Source organism: Mobula birostris, chromosome 24 (genome assembly GCF_030028105.1).
Source record: "Mobula birostris isolate sMobBir1 chromosome 24, sMobBir1.hap1, whole genome shotgun sequence".
In the NCBI taxonomy this organism is placed as follows: Eukaryota; Metazoa; Chordata; class Chondrichthyes; order Myliobatiformes; family Myliobatidae; genus Mobula; species Mobula birostris.
Genome location: NC_092393.1, coordinates 64,117,917 through 64,139,201, shown reverse-complemented (window position 1 = coordinate 64,139,201; position 21,285 = coordinate 64,117,917). Strand labels below are relative to the sequence as shown.

General features: G+C 49.1%; 1 protein-coding gene across 1 annotated transcript in view; it reads right to left on the bottom strand.

Annotated features, from left to right (window-relative positions):
- utp6 (UTP6 small subunit processome component) overlaps positions 1–17,653 on the bottom strand; it is a 34,870-nt gene extending 17,217 nt beyond the window's left edge. The window contains exons 1-13 of the mRNA XM_072242469.1: positions 17,519–17,653; positions 11,593–11,677; positions 11,188–11,229; positions 10,993–11,085; positions 10,860–10,907; positions 10,359–10,422; positions 10,134–10,252; positions 8,994–9,071; positions 8,674–8,755; positions 6,745–6,829; positions 5,380–5,573; positions 2,378–2,457; positions 2,034–2,111 (exon numbers count right to left, since the gene is read on the bottom strand). Coding sequence (XP_072098570.1) covers positions 2,034–2,111; positions 2,378–2,457; positions 5,380–5,573; positions 6,745–6,829; positions 8,674–8,755; positions 8,994–9,071; positions 10,134–10,252; positions 10,359–10,422; positions 10,860–10,907; positions 10,993–11,085; positions 11,188–11,229; positions 11,593–11,677; positions 17,519–17,610 — 1,140 coding nt within the window. The 5' untranslated portion in view covers positions 17,611–17,653. The remainder of the gene's footprint in view (positions 1–2,033; positions 2,112–2,377; positions 2,458–5,379; positions 5,574–6,744; positions 6,830–8,673; positions 8,756–8,993; positions 9,072–10,133; positions 10,253–10,358; positions 10,423–10,859; positions 10,908–10,992; positions 11,086–11,187; positions 11,230–11,592; positions 11,678–17,518) is intronic.
- Positions 17,654–21,285: the final 3,632 nt, after the last annotated feature.

The window sequence follows — 21,285 nt, the reverse complement described above, 5'->3', positions numbered from 1 at the left end:
GTTGCATTTAAATGAGAGTGCAGTGGGATGAGAACCAGAGTGCCAGAACAGTTAGTGGAGAGGTTGTGGAGGCAGATGTTGGTAAGACCTCAAAGTTAGGAATCAAAAGGTTGAGATGATGCCACAGAGAGTTTTGAGGCCTTCCTGATGGGGGGATGGAGGTGCACAGGAATCAGTCATCCATAGTGAACATACGATGATCAGGGCCAGGGAACTTGAAATCATTGAAAAGATCAGGAGTGTGTGAAGTGTCACAGATGTAGGTAGGAAGGGACTGAACCGGGGGGATAAAACTGAGTCAAGGAATGCAGATATTAAGTTTGTGGGGCAGGAACAAACGGAAACAATGGTACTACCCGGAGAAGCAGATCTGTGGATCTTTTCTGGCTGGCTGCCAATGACTATTGGTGTTCCACAGTGGTGTGTATTGGGACAGATTCTTTTAACATTATATGTCAGTGATTTGGATGATGAAATTGATGGCTTTCTTGCAAAGTTTGCAAACAATATGAAGATAAGTGGAGGGGCAGGTAGTAGAGAGGCTACAGAAGGACTTAGACAGATTAGAATAGCAAAGGAATGGCAGGTGGAATACAGTGTCGGGAAGTGTATGGTCATGCACTTTGGTAGAAGAAATGATAAGGTTGACTATTTTTTAAATGGAGAGAAAATACAAAAAAACTGAGGTGCAAAGGGACTTGGGAATCTTTGTGCAGAATTCCCTGAAGGTTAATTTGCAGTTTGAGTCTGTGGGAGGAAGGTAAATGCAATGTTTGCATTCATTTCACGAGGACTAGAATATAAAAACAAGGATGTAATGTTGAGAGTTTAGAAAACACTGGTGAGGCCTCACTTGGAGTATTGTGAGCAGTTTTGGGCCCCTATCTTAGAAAAGATGCTCTGAAATTAAAGAGGGTTCAAAGGAGGTTCACAAAATGACTCCAGGATTGAATGGCCTGTCATAAGAACATTTGGCAGCCCTGGACCTGTATTTACTGGAATTCAGAAGAATGAAGGGCGACCTAATTGAAACCAATCGAACTGTGAAAGGCCTTGATAAAAAGTGGGTGTGGAGAGGATATTTCCTATGGTGGGAGAATATAAGACTAAGGACACAGAGGGCCATCCTTTTAGAACGGAGATGAGGAGGAATTTCTTTAGCTAGAGAGTGATGAATCTGTGGAACTCTTTGCCATAGGCAGCTCTTTATGTACATTTAAGGCAGAGGTTGATAGATGTTGTGATTGGTCGGGGCATGACGGGACACGGGAAGAAAGGAGGATGGGGCTGAGAGGAAAATGGATCAGCCATGATGAAATAGCACAGCAAACTCAATGGACCAAGTGGCTTAATTTTGCTCTTATATCTTATGGTCTTACTACTCCTCAACCAACAGGCTCATGAACCAGAGGGGATAACTTTACTCAACTTCACTTGTCTCATCATTGGAATGCTCCCTCTTACCTATGGTCTCACTTTGAAGGACTCTTCATCTCATAGTCTTAAAATGTATGGTTTATTTATTTATTATTATTTCTTTCTTTCTGTACTTGCTAAGTTTACACAGCTTGCTATCTTTTGTACACTGGTCGAATGCCCAGGCTGGTGTGGTCTTTCACTGATTCTATTCTGGTTAACATTCTATTATGGACTTCTGCAGTATGCCCACAAGAAAATGAATCTCAAGGTTGTGTATGGTGACATTTGTACTTTGATAATAAATTTTCTGTGAACTTTGAACTGAGTTCTCTCAGTCCGGGGCTTGGCTTACCACAGAGTCCCGTTTAGCACCAATCCAATATAGCACCAGGCTGTTCTCTCAATCCCGAGCTCGGCCCTGCTAATGCTCTCCAGCATTGCAGGAGTAGTACAGAGCACAGCACAGCACCAATGCAAATACAGGTAATCACACACAGCGCACCCACACTACTGACCACCACAGTCGTCAGTGATTGAAGAGTGTGCAGACACTTCACCCACACCCAGGAGCTGACCACAACGTTAGATATATCAGGATGGAAACACCAGCTCACCCATTGTTCATAAAGGTCCCTGGGTAGCAGAGACGCCTCCTTTGCTCTGTCAAACACGGACAGCAGCTGCTGCAGTCTCTGTAACAGAAACACAGGTGACTGAGAGAGATCAGAGTACAAGTGTCCTGGGTCAGTGGCCACGAGAGGCTTGGCAGGGAAGGAGAGAAAGAGGTGAGCGGTGGACTGGGGGGGAGAGACAGGCGGTGGACAGGACAGAGGCACAACAGAGAACATGGGGTGTGAACAGGGTGGGAGTCAGAATAGGAATGGTGGTGGATCTGGAAGGGGAAAAATGATATCCAGGGTGAGAGGACAGCTGCTGGGAAAGGAAGACTGCTCCTCACCTTCTCTCGCAGGGACAGCTTGTTGGTTTTCCGTCGGAATCGCTCTAGGCAGAAGGTGATGTAACATTTCCACATGTCATCTGCAAAGGGACACCTGGAGAGTGAAGCTCAACAGCTGAACCCCGAACTCCCCAAACCCCAACCACAGACCCAAACCTCTTGAACCCCAAATCCCAGAACCCACACACCAAACTCGAACCCCTGACCAAACCCCAGCAAAAGGTTTTGCTGACGTGCGGCCCTGTCCCAACTCTTCCTACCCTTAAACTTGGTCCACCACCCACCTCCACCCATTTCCCTGACTGCCCCCACACCCTATCGTGCTCCCCTCCCAAAACCTGGTCCACCACCCACCTCTGCCCATTTCCCTGACTTCCTCCTCACCCTATCGTGCTCCCCTCCCAAAACCTGGTCCACCACCCACCTCTGCCCATTTCCCTGACTTCCCCCTCACCCTATCGTGCTCCCCTCCCAAAACCACCCCACCACCCACCTCTGCCCATTTCCCTGACTTCCCCCACACCCCATTGTGCTCCCCTCCCAAACCCTGGACCATCACCCACCTCCACCCATTTCCCTGACTTCCCCCACATCCTATCGTGCTCCCCTCCCAAAACCACCCCACCACCCACCTCTGCCCATTTCCCTGACTTCCCCCACACCCCATTGTACTCCCCTCCCAAAACCTGGTCCACCACCCACCTCTGCCCATTTCCCTGACTTCCCCCTCACCCTATCGTGCTCCCCTCCCAAAACCACCCCACCACCACCACACCCCATTGTGCTCCCCTCCCAAACCCTGGACCATCACCCACCTCCACCCATTTCCCTGACCTCCCCCACACCCTATCATGCTCCCCTCCCAAAACCTGGTCCACCACCCACCTCTGCCCATTTCCCTGACTTCCCCCTCACCCTATCGTGCTCCCCTCCCAAAACCTGGTCCACCACACACCTCTGCCCATTTCCCTGACTACCCCCTCACCCTATCGTGCTCCCCTCCCAAAACCACCCCACCACCCACCTCCACCCATTTCCCTGACTTCCCCCACACCCTATCGTGCTCCCCTCCCTAAACCACCCCACCACCCACCTCTGCCCATTTCCCTGACTTCCCCCACACCCCATTGTGCTCCCCTCCCAAACCCTGGAACACCACCCACCTCCACCCATTTCCCTGACTGCCCCCACACCCTATCGTGCTCCCCTCCCAAAACCTGGTCCACCACCCACCTCTGCCCATTTCCCTGACTTCCCCCTCACCCTGTCGTGCTCCCCTCCCAAAACCACCCCACCACCCACCTCTGCCCATTTCCCTGATTTCCCCCACACTCCATCGTGCTCCCCTCCCAAAACCAACCCACCACCCACCTCCACCCATTTCACTGACTTCCCCCACACCCTATCGTGCTCCCCTCCCAAAACCTGGTCCACCACCCACCTCCACCCATTTCCCTGACTTCCTCCACACCCCATCGTGCTCCCCTCCCAAAACCTGGTCCACCACCCACCTCTGCCCATTTCCCTGACTTCCCCCTCACCCTATCGTGCTCCCCTCCCAAAACCTGGTCCACCACCCACCTCTGCCCATTTCCCTGACTCCCCACACACCCTATCGTGCTCCCCTCCCAAAACCACCCCACCACCCACCTCTGCCCATTTCCCTGACTTCCCCCACACCCCATCGTGCTCCCCTCCCAAAACCTGGTCCACCACCCACCTCTGCCCATTTCCCTGACTTCCCCCTCACCCTATCGTGCTCCCCTCCCAAAACCACCCCAGCACCCACCTCTGCCCATTTCCCTGACTTTCCCCACACCCCATCATGCTCCCCTCCCAAAACCCGGTCCACCACCCACCTCCACCCATTTCCCTGACTTTCCCCACACCCCATCGTGCTCCCCTCCCAAAACCACCCCACCACCCACCTCTGTCCATTTCCCTGACTTCCCCCACACCCCATCGTGCTCCCCTCCCAAAACCTGGTCCACCACCCACCTCAGCCCATTTCCCTGACTTTCCCCACACCCCATCGTGCTCCCCTCCCAAAGCCTGGTCCACCACCCACCTCCACCCATTTCCCTGACTTCCCCCACACCCCATCGTGCTCCCCTCCCAAAACCTGGTCCACCACCCACCTCCACCCATTTCCTTGACTTCCCCCACACCCCATCGTGCTCCCCTCCCAAAACCTGGTCCACCACCCACCTCTGCCCATTTCCCTGACTTCCCCCTCACCCTATCGTGCTCCCCTCCCAAAACCTGGTCCACCACACACCTCTGCCCATTTCCCTGACTTCCCCCTCACCCTGTCGTGCTCCTCTCCCAAAACCACCCCACCACCCACCTCCACCCATTTCCCTGACTTTCCCCACACCCCATCGTGCTCCCCTCCCAAAACCACCCCACCACCCACCTCTGTCCATTTCCCTGACTTCCCCCACACCCCATCGTGCTCCCCTCCCAAAACCTGGTCCACCACCCACCTCCACCCATTTCCCTGACTTCCCCCACACCCCATCGTGCTCCCCTCCCAAAACCTGGTCCACCACCCACCTCCACCCATTTCCCTGACTTCCCCCACACCCCATCGTGCTCCCCTCCCAAAACCACCCCGCCATCCACCTCTGTCCATTTCCCTGACTCCCCACACACCCTATCGTGCTCCCTTCCCAAAACCACCCCACCACCCACCTCTGCCCATTTCCCTGACTTTCCCCACACCCCATCGTGCTCCCCTCCCAAAACCTGGTCCACCACCCACCTCCACCCATTTCCCTGACTTCCCCCACACCCCATCGTGCTCCCCTCCCAAAACCACCCCACCACCCACCTCTGTCCATTTCCCTGACTTCTCCCACACCCTATCGTGCTCCCCTCCCAAAACCTGGTCCACCACCCACCTCAGCGATTTCCCCTGACTGTCTTCCCCAGCGCATTACTTCAAGTGGCCCCACACTGCATCCAGCCCTTCTTCCCCCCTCCCCAACCACAGTACCTACCCGTTGGTACAGACACCACAGCCTGATCGTAGACGGCGTAGCAGCGTTGTTCCCGGCGCGCCATCTCCTGAGCACTGCCAGAGTTCTGCTTCTGCTGTGCTGGGGCTCCTGTAGCTTGTGCAGCTCCCAGCCCCAGCTCTCTCCGGGCCACAAAGTCCCAGGTCAGTGCCTGCTGTGGGTGCAGAGTCTGCAGGCTGTGGATACACAGTTAGGTTGCATCTCTCCACCCTGCTGGTGTCCTTCTCCACCCCACCCCACCTCACCATCAGCACCTTCTCACGCCCAGAAAAGTCAGCCCGCTGTCACAGGGCACAGCCTCAGAGGAGATGGAAATCTCTTCAGAAGAGATTAGGAGGAATTTATTTAGCCAGAGAATGGTGAATTTGTGGAATTCATTGCCACAGACGGCTGTGCAGGCTTACTGATCGGGTATATTTAAGGCGGAGGTGATATGTTCTTGATTAATCAGTGTTGAAGGTTATGGAGAGTAGGCAGGAGAATGGGGTTGAGAGGTATAATAAATCAGCCATGATAGAATGGCAGAGGGTATTCAAGGGGCTGAATGGCCTAGTTCTGCTCCTATGACTTATGGTCTCTTGCGGGTACATTGGCTTTTTGCTTTATTACTGTCACGTGTGTTGAGGTTCAGTGAAAAGCTTGTTTTTGCAAGCCATCCATACACATTATTTCATCACTTCAGTACAGAAGTCTTACACAATAACTGAATGCAGAATAAAGTATTATATCTACAGAGAAAGCGAAGTGCAGCCAGACAGAAAAGTGTAAAGTCACCTTATTGAATGAGGGTTCAAAATAAATTTATTATCACAATTTGTCGGTGACATCATACACTACCATGAGATTCATTTACTTACAGGCATTTATAGGGAAACAAAGGAATACAATAGAATTTAAAGAATAAACTGTACATTATTAGGCAAACAGCCAATGTGCAAAAAGACCACCTGGGCAAATAAATAATACTGAGAACGAGTCATAAAGAGTCCTTGAAAGTGAGTCTGTCAGTCATAAAATGAGTTCTGGCATGTAGTGATTGAGTTATCCACAGGGGTCTTTCCCCTTTCCAATAATCTTATAACAATGTCCTTTAGCATGGTGGTACGTGTTTTCATGTTTTTGTCCACGTTTTGAGGTGTTAATTAGAAGTGTAGACAGAGTGCATGGGTGGGGGGAATGGTTTGAGCTGTGTCCGAACACAAGACCTAAGAGCTAAAGTATCTCTGATCAAGGTGAGTAGCACCGGAGTGCGAGATTTGCGGAAGGCTTCTTTCTGTCATGGGTTTGATTGCGTGACTCAGTTGTCTCCCTCAGAATAACCCCACCGCCCCACACACCCACACTCACTCTGTGAGAATCTCCTCCTGCAGGTCATGGGCGAAGTGGAAGAGAGCAGCAATATTCCAGAAGGACAGGTGGAACTCCACACTCCCTGGGCACAAACAGCAGGCGTCAGGTTGCAAGAAAGGAGGCCAGGCCATTCAACCCATCGAGGCTCCCCTCCCACTACTCCCTCCCTTCCCTGTCGCCCTGAACTATATTCTTTCCCTGCATTAGTTCACCTCCAGTTCTTTTTTCAAAAAGTAGACTAGGGGTAAACTCACTAATTCATCTACGCCAGCACCCAAAGAAACCGACTCCTTATAGACAGCGGAGGCTGAGCTCGAACCTGAATCCCTGGACCACGCAGTAGTGCTACTAGCTGTGCTATTGGTCCACACCACCTTTCACCTTCCTCCGACAAGGGCAGCACTCTCTGCCCAACAGCTAATGGGGCTGAGCCATTTTTCTGGGCCTGAGTTTACAAGAATAAGGACAGGGCAAGAAATCTCATTAAAGTCTATTGAATACTGAAAAGCCTAGATAGAGTGGGTATTGAGAGCGTGCTTCCTATGGTGAGGGAGTCTAGGACTAGAGGGCACAGCCCTAGAATAGAGGGACATCCATTTAGGACAGAGATGAGAAAGAATTTCAGGTGGCATCTTCCCACTCTGTCTGTTCCCCCCACCCCCCACTGCATCTCACCAACAGCACCCCGAGGAATGCTGTGTTCCACAAAAGGGTTGATACCTACAGCCGGGAGACAGGGAACGCTGTGTGTTCCACGAAAGGGTTGATACCTACAGCTGAGAGACAGGGAACACTGTTCCATGAAAGGGTTGATACCTACAGCTGGGAGACAGGGAACGCTGTGTGTTCCACGAAAGGGTTGATACCTACAGCTGAGAGACAGGGAACACTGTTCCATGAAAGGGTTGATACCTACAGCTGGGAGACAGGGAACGCTGTGTTCCACAAAAGGGTTGATACCTACAGCCGGGAGACAGGGAACGCTGTGTGTTCCACGAAAGGGTTGATACCTACAGCCAGGAGACAGGGAACGCTGTGTGTTCCACAAAAGGGTTGATACCTACAGCCAGGAGACAGGGAACGCTGTGTGTTCCACGAAAGGGTTGATACCCACAGCTGGGAGACAGGGAACACTGTTCCATGAAAGGGTTGATACCTACAGCTGGGAGACGGAACGCTGTGTGTTCCACGAAAGGGTTGATAGCTACAGCTGGGAGACAGGGAATGCTGTGTGTTCCACGAAAGGGTTGATACCTACAGCCGGGAGACAGGGAACGCTGTGTATTCCACGAAAGGGTTGATACCTACAGCTGGGAGACAGGGAACGCTGTGTTCCACAAGAAGGTTGATAACTACAGCTGTGAGACAGGGAATACTGTTCCATGAAAGGGTTGATACCTACAGCTGGGAGACAGGGAACACTGTTCCATGAAAGGATTGATACCTACAGCTGGGAGACAGGGAACACTGTTCCACTAAAGAGTTGATACCTACAGCTGGGAGACAGGGAACACTGTGTATTCCACGAAAGGGTTGATACCTACAGCTGGGAGACAGGGAACACTGTTCCATGAAAGGGTTGATACCTACAGCTGGGAGACAGGGAACACTGTTCCACAAGAAGGTTGATAACTACAGCTGGGAGACAGGGAACACTGTTCCATGAAAGGGTTGATACCTACAGCTGGGAGACAGGGAACACTGTTCCACGAAAGGGTTGATACCTACAGCTGGGAGACAGGGAACACTGTTCCACAAAAGGGTTGATACCTACAGCTGGGAGACAGGGAACACTGTGTGTTCCACGAAAGGGTTGATACCTGGGAAGGTACCGTCGGGTAACAGACCTTCAGCCCATGCTATCACACTCATCTGTACCAGGTGAGGTCTGATGGGAGGTGGGACAAAATGAGATCGCCCCCTTACCAGCCACTTTCTGAATGGCATTCCTGTACACAATGCGTGCCAGTTCTCCCCCGATGATCTCCTCAGGAGCCGTCGTCTCATCCTGCAAAGTTGGAGTTACACCAGGTCACACTGCAGTATCAGAGCCAGAGCCCGAACACCCCCCTCCCTCCATCACTCTGCCCCACCCACACCACCGCATCGGAGCTACAAACACCCCCACCCACAATACCCCAACCCCTCGTCACCCCATACCACCAGTCCCCACACTGACGGCCCTTTCCCTCTCTGTACCAGCCCCACCCACCGTCACCCTCCTTCCTCTGATCTCCGTCCATTACCAGCTCCAGCTTTGCCGTCTCCAGGACCTCCTTCTCCTTCCGGATTTTCTCGGCATGCATCAGTTCCATCCGGAAATACTGTCAGAGACAAGAGGCACGATGACATCCTGCAGTGACCCCTGTGAGAGCATTCGCAAACCCACGACCTCTGCACAGGCAGTGGGTACAGGGACAGCATTTCCTTGTTACACACATTCCTGCCTCAGGAATACAACCACGGCATTCCTCATCGCTGACCCCTGCACCCTCACCATGAGCACTGCAGCGAGTCCCAGCAGCTCAGCACCAGCTTCTCAGGGCAATCAGAGAAGGTCTCACCCACAGATCACAAATTTGTATGACATGCCCCACAGCTCGTGAGACTAGGGTTCGATTCGCACATTGGGTGTGATCCACACAGAGCCTGCAAATCTCTGTGACGTTTACTTATTCAGAGTTACAGCGGCGAGCAGGTCTCCCCGACCCACCAAGCCGCACTGCCCAGCAACCCCTGAGTAAAACCTGGACAATGACCAATTAACCTGCCAACCAGTCTGCCTCTGGAATGTGGGGGGACCACAGAACATCCGGTGGAGACCCACGCAGCCACGGGGAAAAGGCACAAACTCCTTACAGACGGCGCGTGAAATGAACTCCGAACTGTAACAGCACAGCACTAAGCACTGTGCTACCGTGGCACCACTCATGATCGCATGGGATTCCAGTTTCCTCACACAATCGGGCTAGTAGGTTAATTGGCTGTGCGGGTGAGGATCAGAGGGAAGCCAGATGCTCTGAGATCCAGCACAGAATCAATGGGCTAAATAGCCTCTTCCCATGTCACTGGAAAACGAGAAACACTGTGCCCACTTGGTTGTTTAAGAGTAGGGTGAGGGGTAGCACTCACTGAACTCCCAAGAAACAGATGCCTGTGGCCGGTGATGTCGGCAGAGCCAAGCTCAAACTTCTCCGTGGCCGGCACCATGAGGAGCTTCTGTTTTCACCACCGCGGGAAGGAGTTCCACAGAGAAGGAGAACCCACCAATCCACATACGAGACCAGCCAGACAGCACCCGCAGGCTGACACAGGGACACCTGCTCCATCTCAGTGGGACAGAGAGAACCCACCCACCCACAGGACACGAGCCAGACAGCACCCACCTCCTGATACAATTTCTGAGATTCTGGGTGAAACCGGAGAGCGCGCAAAAACAAACGCCTTGCATTCTCTGAGGACAATCGATCCTCCATTTCCCACTTGGCTGCCATGATCCACAGTGCTAGAAGACAATGAGAGAACATGCAGACATGAACAAAATACCCAGAGCATTGAAACAGCTTTCACATGGCCCAGGGTGCAAACTTCCCCACAGGCAGGAATCTCACCTGGCTTGTCAGAATGAATGGCCAACATCGCAGAAAACACCTTGCTTAATTTCACCTTGGCATTCTGGAAACCGACCGAAAAGAACAGAGCAAAAGTCAGTGGGGACAGTGACCCAGGGCGCTGGGGGAGAGGGGTCACTGAGGGACGGTGTGAGGGTGCTGGATTAACATCAGGGGGGACACAGTCAGTGACAGGGCGCTGGGGGAGAGGGGTCACTGAGGGACGGTCTGAGGGTGCTGGATTAACATCAGTGGGGACACAGTCAGTGACCCAGGGCGCTGGAGGAGAGGGGTCACTGAGGGACGGTGTGAGGGTGCTGGATTAACATCAGTGGGGACACAGTCAGTGACAGGGCGCTGGGGGAGAGGGGTCACTGAGGGACAGTCTTGAGGGAGCTGGACTAACTTCAGTGAGGATACAATCAACAATACAGGGAAGTCAGAGTGAAATTGTGACAATGTGTGGCAGCTGAGTAGACAAAGAGAACAAACTGTGCTCACCCATTTCTTGCAGAAGGCTACGTGAGAAAGCCATAATTGGACATCCCCCTGTAATACAAGAAGCCATTTAGTTCAGTCAACGTGTAACAGGCACACATGACTCCAGCGTCACTTGCCCACCTCCTCGTCCTACCTTCCACTTGGTCAAAGCTCGCTGGAACAATCCATGCACCCTATTCACGATGGCATATTCAATCTCCTCCTTCTTAAAGTGGTAGCCCGTTCGCTGAGGGGGGCGGGGGGTGGAGATCAGGAGGGAACGTGTTAAATAACTGTCAAAACTTACACAAAATTTGCAGATTTACAGTAACATTTTCCTCCAACTCACCACTCGCCGTCTCTTCAGCAATTCAAGAAAGTGTATTTCATACTGGAAATGAAAAGAGTTGGATCACTAGAAGAATCAATACAGATACATTCACTCCTCCCACCCACACCACTCCAGGACCACCGACACCTTCACATCACCCACCCACTCCAGTACCGCCAACACCTTCACACCAACCTCTGACCCACTCCAGTACCACCGACACCTTCACACCAACCTCCGACCCACTCCAGTACCACCGACACCTTCACACCAACCTCCGACCCACTCCAGTACCACCGACACCTTCACACCAACCTCCGACCCACTCCAGTACCACCGACACCTTCACACCAACCTCCGACCCACTCCAGTACCGTCTTCACACCTGCCACCCACTTGAGTCCTGCACTGTCAAGCACTCACCTGGATGTAGTTGATAAAGTTCTCCTTCCTCAGCACTCTCCGATGCACCTTGTGTTCCAGCACAGTAACCTTCCTGAACACCGCTCTACAAGTAAACAACAACAGTCACAACGAATGTGGCTCAAATACTGATCCAGTAATCTACTTAATGAAACAGTGAGCGGCTTTTTTCAGTCACAAAAGGAAATAAGATTAGCTGAAGGGGCCTCAAGCACAGAAGTGCATCTGACAGTAAAGGTTTGAAGAGAAACTTTCTCACTGGAAGAACTGAAGGAGGGAACTTTTGAGCTCAAGGCCAGATAGCTGAAGGCACAGCTGTCAGTGGCAGAACAATGGGAATCAGGGAGGAACAGGGAGCATGAACTGGCAAAGTGGGAGAATCTGTGGACAACAGGAGACACGAGACTGCAAATGCTGGAATCCAAAGCAAAAAGAAAAGGCTGCCTAAAAAAATCACATCTGTGGAGACAAAGCAAAGAGACAGTGTGGGCGATGACCCTGCAACAGGAGACTGAAGCAGAGGTTGGAGAAGCTCTAGGACACACAGGACTGAGACTGCAATGAGACTTCATAGGTGGGGCAATGGGATAAACTCCAGATGTTTCTCCTCTTGAATCAGTGAAGGTCAGTGAGCAGGAGGTTCATGATAAGCACCTTGCTACATTGGACCCTTTCCAGTTCACTTTGTGCTCAGACCCATCCAGTGAAGATGCAATAGCCTCTGCCCTGTCCCACCTTGAAAATGGGGTATCATATGCCAGACTGCTGTTTATAGACTTCAGTTCAGCATTTAACACCATCATACCCCAGAAACTGGTGGGGAAAAGTGTCCTTGCTGGGTCTGAATACCTTCCTTTGTAACTGGATACTGGACTTGTTAACAATAAGGCCACAGTCAGAGTGTGTGAGCAGCAACGTCTCTCGTCCCATTACACTGAGCACTGGCACTCCCCAGGGCTGTCTGCTCAGCCCACTACTGTTCACACTGTTGATGCATGACTGTCTTGCAGGATTCAGCTCGAACCATATCATCAAGTTTGCAGATGACACAATAGCGGCTGGCCTCATCAACAATAATGATAAGTCAAAGTACAGGGAAGAATTGGACTGGTGGATTGGTGTGAGAAGAACAACCTAAACCTGAATGTGGAGAAGACAAAGGAAATTACTGTGGACTTCAGACAGATGCAGAGGAACCATCCTCCACTACGAATACATGGCTCCTCCGTAGAGAGAGTTAAGTGCACCAAGTTCCTGGGAGTTCACATCACGGATGACCTCATCTGGTCCCTTAATACCCCGTCCCTGGACAAGAAGGCACAGCAGTGCCTTAGCTTCCTAAGGAAGTTCAGATAAGCAATGCTCCCCACTGCCCGCCCCACCAACCAACTTTACTGAATTTTACGAGAGCACCATTGAGAGGGTCCTGACAAGCTGCAGTCTCCCTCGATCGGTCAGGGACATTTATCAGGAGCGCTGCGGCTGCAGTCTCCCTCGATCGGTCGGGGACGTTTATCAGGAGCGCTGCGTATGCAGTCTCCCTCGATCGGTCGGGGACATTTATTAGGAGCGCTGCATATGCAGGGCCCTGAGTATTGTGGGCATGTGGCCAAGTGGTTAAGGCATTGGACTAGCGACCTGAAGGTCATGAGTTCAAGCCCCAGCCCCAGCCGAGGCAGCGTGTTGTGTCCTTGAGCAAGGCACTTAATCACACGTTGCTCTGCTATGACACTGGTGCCAAGCTGTATGGGTCCTAATGCCCTTCCCTTGGGCAACATCGGTGGTGTGGAGAGAGGAGACTTGCAGCATGGGCAACTGCTGGTCTTCCATACAACCTTGCCCAGGCCTGCGCCCTGGAGAGTGAAGACTTTCCAGGCGCAGATCCATGGTCTCACAAGACTAATGGATGCCGTCATTTAGTATTGTTAAGGACCCCACCCTTCCAACCGGCATCCTCTCTGACTTTCTACCATCAGGCGGGAGACACCAAAGCCGAAAAACAAGAATGGTCAGGATGGGCAGCACACACTAAATGCTGGAAGAACTCAGCAGGTCAGGCATCGAGTAAAAGAGTACAGTCAACATTTCGGGCCAAAACCCTTCAGTAGGACTCTTTTCCCAGATGCTGAGTTCCTCCACCATTTTGTATGTGTTGCTCGGATTTCTAGCATCTGCAGATTTTCACTTGTTTGTGATGGTCAGGGTGGAAAACTGTATCCTCCCTCAGGCCACAAGGCCTCTGAACTCCTTGCCGCATCGCATTCAAGGTGTCACCAGTTAATCTGCTCTGTACCTTACAATATTTAATTTATGCACTTTAGACCATAAGACATAAGAGAAGAATTAAGCCCTCTGGCCCATTGAGTGCTCCACCATTCAATCATGGCTGATCCTTTTTTTCTCCTCCTCAACCCCAGTTCCTGGCTTTCTCCCCGTAACATCTGCTGCCGTGTCCAATCAAGAACTATCAATCTCTGCCTTAAGTACACCCAACGACCCGGCCTCCACAGCTGCATGTGGCCACAAATTCACCACCCCTTGGCTAAAGAAATTTCACCAAATCTCTGTTTTGAAAAGGGCACCCCTCTATCCTGAGGATGTGCTCTCTTGTCCTAGACTCTCCCACCACGGGAAACATCTTATCCACATCTACTCTGTTTAGGTCTTTCAACATTCGAAAGGTTTCAATTAGATCCCCCTTCGTCCTTTAGAATCCCAGCGAGTACAGACCCAGAGCCATCAAGCATTCCTCGTATGATAACCCTTTCATTCCTGAAATCATCCTTTTGAACCTCCCCTGGACCCTCTCCATTGCCAGCACATCTTTTCTTAGATGAGGAACCCAAAACTGTTCACAATAGTCATGGTGAGGCCTCACCCACCAGTGCCTTGTAAAACCTCAGCATCACATCCTTGCTCTTGTATTCTAGACGTCTTGAAATGAATGCTAATGTAGTATTTGCCTTCCTCACCACTGACTCGACCTGCAAGTTAACCTTTAGGGTGTTCTGCACAAGGACTCCCAAGTCCCTTTGCATCTCAGATTTTAGGATTTTCCCCCATTTAGAAAATAGTCTGCACATTTATTTCTTCTACCAAAGTGCATGACTGTGCATTTTCCAACACTGTATTTCATTTGCCACTTTCTTGCCCGATCTCCTAATCCGTCTAAGTCCTTCTGCATCCAACCTGTTTCTTCAACACTACCTGTCCCTCCACCAATCTTCGTATCATCTGCAAACTTGGCAACAAAGCCATCTATTCCATCATCTAAATCATTTATATACAGCATAAAAAGCAGTCCCAACACCAATCCCTGCGGAACACCACTAGTCACTAGCAGCCAACCAGAAAAGGGTCGTTTTATTCCTACTCTCTGCCTCTTACCAATCTATGTTAGTAACTTTCCTGTAATACCATGGGCTCTTAACTTGGTATGTAGCCTCATGTGTAGTACCTTGTCAGAGGCCTTCTGAAAGTCCAAATATACAACATCCACTGCATCTCCTTTATCTATCCTGCTTGTAATCTCCTCAAAGAATTCCAACAGGTTCGACAGGCAGGATTTTCCTTGAAAGAAACCATACTGACTTTGTATTATCTTGTCTTGTGCCACCAATTACTCCATCACCTCATCCTTAACTATTGACTCCAACATCTTCCAACCACTGTGGTCAGGCAAACTGGTCTATAATTTCCTTTCTGCTGCCTTCCTCCTTTCTTAAAATGTTGAATGACATTTGCAATTTTCCAGTCCTCTGGCACCATGCCAGAGTCTAATGATTTTTGAAAGATCACTTCTAATGCCACCACAATCTCTAACACTACCTCTTTCGGAAGCCTAGGGTGCAGTTCACCTGGTCCGAGTGACTTATGTACCTTTAGGTCTTTCAGCTTTTTGAGCACCTTCTCCCTTGTAATAGTAACTGCACCCACTTCTCTTCCTTCACACACTACAACATCTGACACACTGCTAGTGTCTTCCACAGTGAAGACTAATGCAAAATACTCATTTAGTTGATCAGCCATCTCCTTGTCCCCCGTTATTATTTCTCCTGCATCATTTTCTAGCGGTCCTATATCCAATCTCATTTCTCTTTTACTCAGATAAATATTATGTGGAGATTTGTGACAAATATGATTATATGATATAAAGTACAGTATCTGGAATACATCTTCTGGAAATGTTTGTTTGATGATGAACTTCAATAAAAAATAAATTACAAAGAAAAAACTTTTACTATCCACTTTGATATTATTTGCTAGCTTGCTTTCATATTTAATCTTTTTCCTTCTAATGATTTTTTTAGTTGCTCTCTGCAGGTTTTTTTTAACTTTCCCATTCCTCTATCTTCCCACTAATTTTTGTTTTGCTGTATGCTCTTTCTTTTGCTTTTTCAATAGCTTTGTCTTCCCTTGTCAGCCGTGATTGTACTATTTTACCATCTGAGTACTTCTTCATTTTTGGAATTCACATGTCCTGCAACTTCCTCATTTTTCCCAGAAATGCACGCCATTGCTACTCTGCTGACATTCCTGCCAGCAGCTCCTTCCAGTTTACTCTGGCCAACTCCTCTCTCATACCACTGTAATTTCCCTTATTCCACTTTTCTCCATAACAAATTTGAAGTTGAACACAATCATATTGTGATCACTATCTCCAATCATATTGTGATCACTATCTTTTACCTTAAGCTCCCTAATCGCCTCCGGTTCAATATGTCACACCCAATCCAGTATAGCTGATCCCCTAGTAGGCTCAACAACAAAATGCTCTAAAAAAACCCATCCCTTACGCATTCAACAAACTCACTCTCTTTGGATCCATTACCAACCTGATTTTCCTAATCAACCTGCATGTTAAAATCTCCCATGACTACCATAACATTGCCCTTTTGATTTGCTTTTTCTATTTCCTGTTGTAATCTGTGGCCCACCTCCCAGCCACTGCTGGGAGGCCTGTATATAATTGCCTTCAATGTCCTTTTATCTTTGCAGTTTCTTAACTCAACCCACAAGGATTCAAAATCTTCCAATCCTATATCACATCTATCTACCGATTTGATGCCATTCTTTACCAGTAGAGACACACCACCTCCTCTGCCTACCTTCCTTTCCCTCTGATATAACGTGTAACCTTGGACATTCAGCTCCCAACTACAACCACCCTTCAGTCATGACTCACTGACAGCCACAACATCATCATGCCTGGCAATCCATAACACTGCAAAATAGCATCCACCTTATTTCTTATACCACACGCATTTACATACAACACCTTGAGTACTGTATTTGCTATCCCTTATGATTCTGCATCCCTAATGTTTTGATATTCAGCCTGTTGGCTGCAACTCAGTCCCATCACCTGCCTGCCCATCCTGACTGTCTGACTGCCCGCTATCTTCACTTTTTTAACTATCCGTCCCACCCTGAGTCCCTTCACTACTTACACACTTCAGTTTGCTTGTTTATGCATAATTCATAATTCGTCTGTAGATTTTATCTTATTTTCCGAAGATAACGTGCATTATGTGCTTTATACCCTAGTTCGGAGAAACACTGTCGCATTTGACGGTATACGTGTATATAGTTAAATGACGATAACTTGACTTGAATTGAGAGATCAGTAACACGACGAAGAACCAGAGCTACCCACAGAGAAAGAGCCCGTCTGAACCAACACATCCGTGCAAACAAACATGTTGAACAGGTTAGTCCCACCATTCCAGTACCTGTCCGGAACCCTACCCTCAACTCGTCCACTCCCCCACCCAGACTTTAATCCCACCTTCTCTCTCACCCAATAAATACTAACTGTCCCTCCATCTCACTGGAACTATCACCCCTCACAACATTGTGCCCAGACGGAATTGCTGATACCCCCACCACCTCTTTCTGCACCTCTCAGCTCTACGTCCCTCGTTACCTCCTCTCCGCCTCCTCCAGCAGCCCGGCCCGCTCCAACTGTTCCAGCTCCGGGATCCGCTCCTCCAGTTGCCGCTGAACTCGCTCCGCCATGGTAGCGTGGTAACCGCTTCCACATCCGGTCCGCTAAGAAATCGCTCCGCCGCATGTGATCCAGATCCAGGACCCCGGACCACTTTAGCGGTGGGACTTTGTGAGGGTGATATTCGTTTCTTCCGCGCTTTTAGTAACGTTGTAGCCTGTGTGCCGGATTTTAGTTCACTTATGTAGATTATCGATTTATATCGCTCTGCAGGCTCTCCACACATTCTTTGCACAAATTGCATTTTCCACCTGCAGATGCCCTGGTTGTTATTCTATATCCAATACTTTTTTCCGGTGAGCCGGGCTCGGAGTTCCCGCGAGTGCGACAGGGCCGGGGCCGGGGCCGGGCTCGGGCTCGGTGTCATAAGAGCAGAATCAGGCCATTCGGCCCAACCATCATGCACTGCCATTTCATCATGCCTGATCCATTTTCCCTCTCTGCCCCAATCTCCTGCCTTCCTCCGTATCCTTTCATACCCTGAATAATCAAGAACCTATCAACCACTGCCTTAAGTATACATAAAGATGGCCTCCAAAGCCGCCTGTGGCAAAGAATTTCACAGATTCACCACTCTGTGTAAAGAAATTCCTCCTCATCTGTGTTCTAACAGGACGCCCCTCTATTGTGAGGCTGTGTCCTCTGGTCTTAGACTCTCCCACCATAGGAAACATTCTCTCCACATCCACTCTTAAGGCTTTTCACCACTCAATAGGTTTCAATGAGGTCACCCCTCATTCTTCAAAATTCCAGCAAATAAAGGCCCAGAGCCATCAAATATTCCTCATATGAGAAGCCGTTCAATGCTGGAATCATTCTTCGGAACCTCCTCTGAACCCTTCCAATGTCTCCACCTCCTTTCTTAGATAAGGGACCCAAGACTGTTCACAATACTCAAATGATGCCTCACCCGTACCATACAAAGCCTCGGCATTACACCCTTGCTTTTGTATTCTAGTACTCTCGAAATTAATGCTAACATTGCTTTTGCCTTCCTCACCACAGACTCAACCTGCAAATTAACCTTTGGTAGGAAATCCCCCATGAAGACTCATATTTCAAAGTTCAAAGTACATTTTATATGTATGTATGTGTGTGTATAATATATATATATATATATATAAAATAGACTAACACCCAATGTGCAGAAGATAAAAAACATAATGCCCACAAAAAATAAAATAAGACCCAATGCACAAAGAAACAAACTCATGCAAACAGTAGCTGCAAACCGTAAGACACTGGACAGTCTGCACTTGGAGTTTTGTCAACAGTTTGTGGCCCCTTATCTCAGAAAGGATGTATTGTCTTTGAAGAGAATCCAGGGAAGATTGGTGAGAGTGATTCTGGGAATGAAGGGGTTAACATGAGCAGCATTTGGCAGCTTTGGGCCTGTACTCACCAGAATTTAGAAGAAGGCGGGGTATCTCATTGAAAACTGCCAAATGCTGAAAGGACTAGATAAAATGAATGTGGAAAGGATGTTTCCACTGGTAGGGGTACCCAGAACTAGAGGGCACAGCTTCAAAACTGAGGGGTTACCTTTTAGAAAAGAAGTGAGGAGGAATTTTTTTAGCCAAAAAGTGGTGAATCTGTGGAATGCTCTGCCATAGACTGCAGTGGAGGGCACGTCCGTGGGTATAAGTTGATAGATTCCTGATCGGTTGGGGTATCAAAGGATTGGTGAAAGGACAGGTGTATGGGGTTGAAAGGGATCTGGGATCAGCCATGATGAAATGGCAGAGAAGACTTGCCAATTCTGCTCCTATGTTTTATGGTCTAAGCAATTAGCGTTTCTGAACTCAAGTCCTCAAGGGAGTCCCATAATTCAGCACAGAGCCGCGTAAACAAGGGAGTTCAGCACAGAGCCCAGTAAACATTGTGGAGCAATGATCTGAACCGGCCCTCACCTCACCTTGGTCCCGACACACAGACCTTTTCAACCTCACCCGGCACTTAACTCTCTGACTGAACATCGTGTTCTGCCACTTCAAACATTGAGCTGAACCCCTTGCCTTGGGCCTCAACACCCTGACATTTTCAATCTGTCCCAGCGTTTAAACGTCCACCCGAACAACAGGGTCTGCTGCTTGGATAAGCCGGACTTTGTCGCTTCCATTCGGTCTGTAAATCTCTGTGTGAACATTACTGTGTCTCCCGCAGTAACCCAAACATTGCTTCTACAGAAAGACCATTGCATGAAATACCCTACAACATTAGAAATAAAACCTTTACCAGGGCACTACACTGGAGAGGGTTCAAAGGAGGTTCATGAAAATGATCCCAGGATTAAATGACTTGTCGTATGAAGAGCCTTTGATGGCTCTGGGCCTGTATTCACGAGAATTCAGAAGATTGAGGGGTGACCATTGAAACCTATCGACTGGTGAAAGTTAGTCCCACCAAAGGGTCTCGGCCTGAAACATCGACTGTACTTTTTTCCATGGATGCTGCCTGGCCTGCTGAGTTCCTCCAGCATTTTGTGTGTGTTGCTCGGACTTCCAGCATCTGCAGGTTTTCTCTTGTGAATGGTGAAAGGCCTTGATAGAGTGGATGTGGAGAGGATGTTTCCTATGGTGGGAGAGTCTAAGACCAGAGGACACAGCCTTGGAATAGAGGGGCGTCCTTTTAGATGGAGATGAGGAATTCCTTTGGCCAGAGAGTGGTGCATCTATGGAATTCTTTGCCACAGGTAGCTGCGGAGGCCAAATCTTTATGTATATTTAAAGCAGACATTGATCTATTCTTGATAAGTCAGGGCATGAAGGCATACGGGGAGAAGGCAGGAGATTGGGGCTGAGAGGAAAATTGGATCAACCATGATGAAATGGAGGAGCAGCCTCAGGACAAATGGCCTGATTCTGCTCCTATATCTTATAGTCTTATTTGGTCTGGTACATGGATAGGAAAGGTTTAGATCTGGACTAGTACATGCATCAAAAAGGTTTCCATTTGGACTGGTATGTGGGTTGGAATGTTTACATTTGGACCGGAATGTAGAGAGGAAAAGTTTACATTCGGACAGGTATGTGAATATGAAAGGTTTACATTCTAGCCAATAATATTAAAGAAGATACTAAAAGTTTCTTTAGATACATAATGTAAAAGAGAGGCACAAGTGGGTATCAGTCTTCTGGAAAATGATGCTGGAGAGATGTAATGGGGGACAAGTAGATGGCGATGATCTGAGTAAGTATTTTGCATCGGTATTCACTGTGGAAGACACAAGCAGAATGGTGGAAGCTCCAGGTGTCATTGGTCATGAAGTGTGTAAAGTTACCATAACTAGAGACATATTTCTTGTGAAACTGAAAGGTCTGAAGGTAGGTAAGTCACCAGCATTAGATGGTGTACGCCCCAGATTCTGAAAGAGGTGGCTGAAGAAATTGTGGCGGTATTAATAATGATCTTTCAAAGATTACTAAATTATGGAATGGTTCTGGAAGACCGGAAAATTGCAAATGTCACTCCACACTTCAAGAAGGGAATGAGGCAGAAGAAAGGAAACTGTAGGCCATTGAGGCTGACCTCAGTGGTTGGGAAGATGTCAGAATTGATTACTAAGGATGAGGTCTCAGAGTACTTGAAGACACGTGATAAAATAGGCCATAGTCAGCATAGTTTTCCAAGAGAAAATCCTGTCTGACAAATCTGTTGAAATTCTTTGAAGAAAAACTTTGACAATT